At 43.5% G+C, this 8724-nt stretch overlaps 1 protein-coding gene across 1 annotated transcript; it reads left to right on the top strand.

Moving 5' to 3' along the window:
- Positions 1-6356: 6356 nt before the first annotated feature.
- On the top strand, positions 6357-7862 carry MYCFIDRAFT_76213 (uncharacterized protein; the record flags this gene model as incomplete). Its single annotated transcript, XM_007922249.1, has 2 exons — positions 6357-7403; positions 7758-7862. The coding sequence occupies 2 exons, from the start codon at positions 6357-6359 to the stop codon at positions 7860-7862; spliced, it is 1152 nt and encodes a 383-aa protein (XP_007920440.1).
- Between the last annotated feature and the right edge of the window lie 862 nt (positions 7863-8724).

Below are 8724 nucleotides of genomic sequence, written 5' to 3'. Positions count from 1 at the left end.
AATCGATGGTTTTCGTAGCTATACCGCTAAAAGCTTAAAATAAGGACTATCTAGCTACTACCCTTAAAGGGTAGATCGAATACTATATAAGAAGGGTATACTAGCAGGTAGATAGGGTAGTAGTAGGTACGAGTAGTATTCGATAAGGAACTAGGAGGAGAGGGAGGAAGGCAGGCAAGTTAGCCTATTGCTAAGTACTAAGCCCTGCCTAAGGCACTAAGACCCTAGCTTTACTCGGCCTAATCACATACTAATTACGTATAGCCTCTTTAGCCCTAACATTCTATTTCCTTCTTAATCTTTTAATTCCTATCTTGTTCTACCTCTATACTACTGCTATAGTTCTACCTTAGTTCTACTACTAACAATACCTGTCTAGGGTACCTTTTATACTATTACCGGCGCTAACTATATAACACTATTAAAAGTATACGTATTCTGTAACTAGTGTAGTCTTAAGAACCCTAATCTACTAACCGAGCGATTTATACGCGAGCCGTTAGTAGTAGCCGTAGCTGCTACCGCTACTACTACTGCGAGTTTAACTGCGAGTATAGTACGAGGCTTTAATACGTTCCCTTCTCTACCTAAGGCGGCGAATACTGTACGCAATGCTGCTATTTAGTAGTGTAAGCTAACTTCTCGACTAAATGCTAGATCTCGGAGCCTCTCGCAACGTCTACTAATACCTATATAACTATTAAAGGAGCTAACAAAGGTATTATTTACCTACCGCTATTTAGTTTTTAGCTAGCGAGTAGAGGTTTCTCGTAGGAGTAGAGTCGACCTATAGGAATATAATTAGCTAGTCCTATAGATTTCTATTACTAATATCTAGTCTAACAAAGACTTCGAAGAAGCTAATATATTACTTATAGACTAGGTTCTTAGTCGGATTGACGCTAAGGACCTACCGTAAGGCAGCGTCTATTAGGTCGACGACTATACGGACTACTTCTTCTATACTAATTTCGATAATAAGCGCTTATTACTAGATAAAGTCGCTTCTAAAGCACTCGGCCTAGGACTAGTTAAAGAGGCTCTTATACTCTTTAAACCGCAAATAGGAGGGAAAGCAATAAAGTAGCTACTAATCTATTACCTTAAAATCTATATCTAATAATAGCGGAAGCTATAGCAATAAAGGTAACTAAAGCGGAAGCACTAGCTAAGTACTCCTACTACGAGTAGTAGCGCGAGTACTATAGCGAGTTAGGACGGGGTTGTTCTATCTATAGAGATTAAGTAAGAGAAGCTACAGAAGGAGAAGGTAATCGATATAAAAAAGCCGCCTAAGTTTATTAATCTAAGCGGCGAGGATACCGCGAGGCTACCGCGAGTTACGCCTATTCTAAAAGAGTCGAGCGAAGCTAAGGACTAGCAAGATAGCTAGCAAGATAGCTAGCAAGATAGCTAGCAAGATACCTAGCAATATAGCTAGCAAGATAGCTAGCAAGATAGCTAGTAATATAGCTAGCAATATAGTTAGCAAGATAGCTAGTAAGATAGTTAGAGCGGATAGAAGAGTTAGAAGCTAAAGCGTACTTAGAAGCTAGTTAATCTATTATCTATAGAGATACGATCGAAGAAGAAAGGAAATAGAAATATAGACTCGTAGTAGACTCGTAGTAGACTCGCTATAGAACTCGCTACAGACTCGCTCTTTAAATGTTGTCTACTAGTAGCTCGCGATCGCTATTTAGCTATAGCTCCTTCTATATCGTATATATATCCTTAGACTTAATAATAGCCTTATTTTTAAGCTATTTAAACTACGAGAGGCAATATCCTTCTAACTTATCGAACTTAGCTTCTAATACCTTAATCTTTGCCTCTAATATAGTATTCTTTGCCTCTAATATAGTATTATTTGCCTCTATAGCCTCGACTCGCGCCTATATCGCGGCTAGCTCGCTATTTCTATCCTCTTCTTTAACCTTAATCTCGCTAGTAGTATAGCTACTCTTACCCTAATACTTATAATAAGCGTAGACTCTCTCTCCTTCGATATCTAGTACGCGATACTTATAGCCGTTATCGTAGCGAGTATAAAAGTAATATAGCGATAGTACTAGCTTTCCTTGCTTAGTCTCTATAATAATACCCGTAGCCGAGTATTTACGTAGTCTGTTTAATACTATCTTCTTCTTTTATAGATTTACGGTATCGTCGAGGAGGTCTTACTATATCTACTCGCTATAGTACTAGAAATCTTTCGTATTTATAGTCGTAGGACGTCGAAGGCTAGAGCGAGTTAGTAGCGAGTCTATAGCGATACGCCTCTTAGCTTATAATAAATATAGTCCTCCTACTAGTAATATAGGTACTAAATCGGGTACTAAAGCACCTATAGTAGCTATAAGAATAAGGTCGCGCGAAATACTAGTTATAACTCGAAACGGTAGTAGTAGTAGTAACGCTACTGTCGCTATCGCTATCGCTATCGCTATCGTAGTCGCTATCGCTATCGATAAGGGTATAGGAAGAATAATATAGCGAGTCTAGGCGCGAAGTTATAGCGAGTCTAAGTAAAGTTTATAATATAGTAAGGAAGGCGCAATAATAATAGGAAGCGACAATAGACTAAAGTAAAGCTAACCCTCTATTAATAATCTAGTATATATAGAGCTCCGTCGAATCGGCGTTTCTAGTAATACGGACGTCGATTTATATCTAGGGTTCCGTTACACACTTTACGCCCGCTAATCGCGAGGTTTCTAGCTATACGTAAAATCGCTTTTTCTTAGTAGGCTATACGTAAAACTCGATAAGTAGTATATTCTAGTCCTATATAGATATCTAGGTAGGTATAATATTAAACCGCGAGTTTAAATATAATATTAGCTAGTTTATCCGAGCGTATAGTAGTCGTAGGACCTCGCTATCGCTATTTCTTATATAATCCTTAGTAGGCGCGTCTACCTTATTCTAAAGCGTATATTCCTCGTATTCCTCCTATTTCTTATATTCTACTATACGGATCGTATACAAAACTCGGTATAGGGCGTAAAAGGGGCAAAAAGGTAAAGAGGGTGCGGGCCGAGCGGTTAACCGAGACAGAGAGGGCAGAGAGGGTAGTAGAACGCGTCGTTTCGAAGTACTACGAATTAGAGGCCAAATCGGATAAGAAGAAGATTAGCATTCGAGCGCTTTATAAGAGTAAGAAGGCAACTAGCCTATATTCTCGTATTTACTAGCGGTTAAGAGGCCGTAGATCGCTATTTAATCGTCTATTAACTAATACTAAACTAGACGAGTCTTAAGAGCTAGCGCTAGCGGATTATTATCGAGAGAGGGACGCAATAGGTATATTCTTACTAGTAGCGTTAATCGTTATCGTAGCGATAGAGATGCTAGTTAGTCTATTGCTAGAGAGGACGCCGAAGGATACAATACCGCTATTTAGTATAGACTAGGCCGACCGCTTTCTAAAGCGCTATAGACTTAGCAAAGTTAAGTCTAAGCCGATTAAGGTATAGCGGAAGGAGGCTTACGACCCTTCTACGATAAGGAGTTAGTTTAACCGCTTTAAGGCGATAATTTCGCGACTAGGTATAAAGCCGCGGAATATATAGAATTTCGATAAGACTAGCTTCCGAGTTAGAATAGGTAGTAACGAGCATATCGTTATAATAGATACGAAGCGGCGCGCCTAGACCGAATGTAATAGCAACTATACGCATATAACTGTCGTCGAGACCGTTAATGCCTTCGGTAAGGTAGTAGATTATTAGTTAATTGTAAAAGGTGTAATAGTCTAAGAACGGTAGGTACCGAAGGAAGGTAAGTCTATTGCTACTACCTAAGGTAAGAACGACGTTACCTGCTAACTAATACACCCTCGTTCTTAGGCAAGGACAACTTCTTAATTACTATTAATAAGTCTAACTCTAGATATATAACCGACGATACTATAATGCACTATATCCGCTAGTTTAAGCGGAAGATAAGGCCTAAAGATCTAGAAGAATAGAGGGTGCTTCTATACGACAATTACGGCTCCTACTGCTTTAAGGAGTTTGCAGCCTTTATAAAGCAGTATAAGATTTAACTATAGGGCCTATAACTACACACTTTATACTTTATATAGCCGTTAGATGTTATCCTATTCTAGGTGTATAAACTAAGGCATAGGCAAGCAGTATTAGAGGCTATATACCGTAGTATTAGTAAATTCGGAATATCTAAGTTTATCGAGGCACTCTCGGCTATTCGTAGCAAGACGTTTACCTCTTATAATATAAGGTTAGCATTTCGGAAGATAGGTATATTCCTAATTAATAGGGAGGTCCCTTATAGGCATATTCGAGATTAGTATAGAGCTACTAACTATAACTAGAACTAGCAAACAATTAAGGGCGAATTAGTATAGGAAGAAGCCCGCTATAATAAATCGCTAGCAATAGCGGAGGTCGCTTAGTAGGAGCATATCGCGTCGGTTAAGTAACAACGTTCCGTAGAGCCTACTATTATCGATCTAGAAGGCTAGGCTTACGCTAATAGTCGCTACTACCTCGGGGATCTCGAAAACTTAATTGCTTAGGGCATACTATCGTTACCCCCTACGCTACCTTAGTAAATACCGATACCCGAACTGCCGTAATAGCTCCTTAATACTACGACTAGCCCTCGTACGATTAAGGCGTCTCGTAGTACTATATAAGCTCGTAAGGACTTCCGACGTTCTTATCTAAAACTAGCCCTATAGGGTATCGATCCTATATTACTATTATTTAACCTATTTTCCTCGTTACCTACGAAGCAAGCAGAAGAAGCCTATACTATCTTAGTTGACGCGGCTATCTATAAAGGCGAGGAATACAAGCGTAAATACTAGTCTACGAGCATTATTAAGCGAGTAAAGAAGCGATAGAAGGAGTAGCCTAATCGGCTTATAAGGGTAGGTACTATCGAGGCGAATAAATTGCGCTTATAAGTTACGTAATAAGACAAGAACCTAGTTAATAATAACCGCCGGAAGATGTTATAGGAGGTATAGAATGCTATTAGCAAGGTACGCTTATATCGGCTTAAGTGTAGTAAGGCCTTCTATATCGTATTTAGCAACAATAGTAAGACTAAGTAGATAGACGTTAACCTTTAGTCTATCGATAAGCTACTACGGCGTATCTTCGATCTATAGCTTCTCGATAGTAATAATATCTCGAAGAAGACTAGTAATCTATATACGACTATTCTTAGCGATTATAGGCGCCGTACCGATACAACTAATAGCGGTATAGTTATATATAGCTAGAGTAAGCTAAGGACACTACTATTGCCGACTCGTACCTATAACTATAAAGGCGATATTATAGTATAAACTATTAAGCTAAGGCGGCGACTAAATAGCCTATTCGCGTAAGAGCCTAATACTCGATTAGACTAGCTCTAGCAAGACGAGGCGCTACTTAATAAAGATACCGTATATACTGCAATTTAGCCTTATTTAGTACCTCCTCGTCGCCGCTACGAGTTTATATAAAGCAAGCGATATTTCTACGAGCCTCCGAAGAAATCTAGTCGTTATAAAGGCGCGGTTGCTAGTAGTAAGAACAACCCTATTAAGCTAGAAGAGGTAGATAGTAGATATAGTAGCAGTTAGCTATTTACTTAGTAAGAAGAGGTAGTAGTTATATAATAGATATATAGGCCGACCTATAAAGTAATTAACTATATAGTTAACGCGATATATACGTAGAGGCCGATTGTTAGCCTATTCTAACTACCTATAGTCGCAATTTAGTCGCTAATATATCGGAAATCTACTGCTTCTTAACCCTTATCGCACTTATATTCAATTTCCTATTATATATGCTTTATAACATTATTGTTATCGAATTTTACGTATAGCCTACTAAGAAAAAGCGATTTTACGTATGGCTTGAATCCCCGAGCTAGGGCGAGGGGTGAAGTGGGCTGACGCAACCCCGGATATCATTCACGACGCTGCTGTCTTCTCCACGGTGGCGCTTCCTTCCGCCTCCGCCTCCGCCTCCACCTCCTCACTGCGGAGTCCGCTGCTGCGCTGCATCGCTAGCGCGTTTCACAACACGACTTGGCTGTTGCCCCTGGTCCTTTCGATCGAGTCGAGTGCACGCGCAACTCCTCCTGCCAGTTTTGACTCAAAGCGTCGTTTCCGCCATGATATCAACAAAATTACGTCTCATTGCGCACGTTGCCATTCTCTGCAAGATTGAAGACAAGCACGCGACAAACACGGTTAGAAAGAGGCTGGGAATGCTCGCATAGGGGCCCGCTGTGTCAAGTCCTCTTATACAGCAACGACGAGTATTTTGTAGCCAGCGGAAGTCGCTTCGCTACGGCTACCGGCGAGCGGCCACACACCAGCCAATATGCCAGTCGCCGCGATTCTCCTCGCCCAGCGAGACATCGGAAGCACAGCCGACGGGGTCCACGAGTCGCTCTCCTCTTGGGACGGTTGCATGGCGCATTCATACTGCAAATGGCCGGTCATAGCAGGAATAGTCGTCGGCTCGCTCATTGTCATCTCCATCCTCTGGTGTCTTGCACGCTGTTTGTGCTGCGGGCTCCAATGTTGCTGTGGTTGCTTGTCTTGTTTCAATGCTTGCTGCCCGAGTCCACGAGGAAGCAACCGAGATCGAGGCGGATACCAACAAGCACCACCTACGCCGTACCAGTATCAGCAACCACCTCCGACTCAGCCACCCGCGTATATGGCTGGCGGCGCTGGTGGAGGCTACCGCGGCGCTCCAGTCGCATCGACAGCGACGTTCGACGCGCCAAGCAAAAAGTTCAATGAGGATGCTCTCCCGGCGATGCCTAGCTGGCAGAATGCCCAATCTAGAAGAGTTGAATCGGATGAAGAAGTTGAGCTTGAGAAAATAGACCACACGTCTCCGACACATACGTCCCAAACATACCAGCAAGACTCTCTTTTAGGCAAGAGTCAGGACAATTTCGGCACCGAGCGATACAATCCACCACAGTTTGGCGACTTGGGAGCTAGCGGCATGCGCGCCAACCCCTACAATGACTGTTCCACGCAACAGCAGCAACAATACCCAGCAAGTCCATATAGCAATCAAGGCAGAAGCCACAATGCTACTGGATACTTCACAGGAGCGCAGACGTCTCCATCATATCATGAGCAGGCACCGCCATCGCCTTATGGCGCTCGAAACACATACAACAACAATCGTGCCGAGCCATACTCTCCGAACAGCTTTATGAGTCCAGTCACGTCAAACCAGTACATAAGCCCGATGGCAGGCGGCTTCCACACTGCAGGCCGAACTTCTCCGCTCTCCTACGCACCTACAGATGCAGGATATTATGATCGTGCGCAACAGCCATCATATGCTCAGCCCAATCCGTATGAGCAGAGCGCAGCACCATCGTATCACACCGAAGCGCCGATAGTAAGCCCACTTACCCCTCCAGCATTGACGCCCGGTCGAAAGCCAGTCAATGGTAGCTGGAGAGAAGTCTGAAAGCATGTCAGCCTTCCTTTGAGAAAGAAGTGCCATCTGGTTTGCAAGTCGCAAGAGATATCGAATGGATCCTTTAGCGTTGGTGTTATGGCGTCGAAGCGGGAATTTAGCTACGATTCGGGCTTTACGCCTCGAGCATTGGTAGCAGCCGATTATTCATCGAGTCCTTCATTATTGCGAAAGCCACCAGTGTCTGATTCCCGCCCAATTTCCATGCTGCAAGTTGGCAACGTGACTAGAATCCTTGCTTTTCCTGGTTATAGAACTGAACAGCTGACACAGGAGCGCAAACTCAATTCCCCTGTCGACACGAACCTTTGGCCAACTCCAAGCAAAGCACTGTCCGAGCGAAAGCACTGTCCGAGCGAAAACACAGTTCAAAAGTGATGTCGTTCCGGTTTCGAAGTTATTGGCCAGAGCTAAAGTCGGGCATCTCGTCCAGCAGCATCTGTGACTTGCACATTTCTCTCCTTGCACGATAATATGGTGTCGCTCGAGAATCCTGGCAAGAGGGAAATAGCCATTGTCGTTCTCTTCGGGGTGTTCATGGCAGCGAAAGGAATTATACATCAGCATAACAAGAAGCAAGCCAAAGGCTACGACGGACGAAGGGATTCGAGTTCCAGGAGGTCACCAAGAAGAGGACGGAGCACAAGACGGCGTTCGGTGGAAGAAGATTCTCTGCACCCTCGTCCGGGACTTAGCAGAGAGGAATCGCGTGAGCGAAGGAGGCTGCGCAGGATCTGTGAAGAGAAGGATCATTTTGCTGCGGGTCATAAGATTGCTTACCAGTAGACCATGGACACGGAGCAGCAATGGCACTGGCCAGCTCGTGATCGCCTCGGCCAATCTGCAGCCAATGTGTCGTTGGCACATATGAGCTTCTGGAACGCATTCGGTCTTACCTTCCGCCCATCGAGCTGTTTCGCGTTGCACGCGTGAACTCATCCCTTTCGAATTCTCTGCGGTCATCATCAGTACTGCCCGCCGATTTCTGCATGGTGTTTGATGAGGAATCACAGGACGGACTCGTCAAGCTTTCCGCTCTCACTCGAGCTGCTGGAGAACATCGAATGTTGTTAGAGCTATCCGTTCGGAAGACGGGAAGAAGAGGGATATGCGTATAAATCTCAATTTACTGCCGGTCGCTGGCGAAGCAAAAACGGGAGCTGAAAGAAGCTCACACTGCGCACACGAAGAAGGAATAAGTTAGAGTGACAATGCATGTTGAGAAATGGAGCCAATTTAG

The sequence above is a fragment of the Pseudocercospora fijiensis genome (genome assembly GCF_000340215.1).
Source record: "Pseudocercospora fijiensis CIRAD86 unplaced genomic scaffold MYCFIscaffold_1, whole genome shotgun sequence".
NCBI lineage: Eukaryota > Fungi > Ascomycota > Dothideomycetes > Mycosphaerellales > Mycosphaerellaceae > Pseudocercospora > Pseudocercospora fijiensis.
This window is presented reverse-complemented; position numbering and strand designations above follow the sequence as displayed.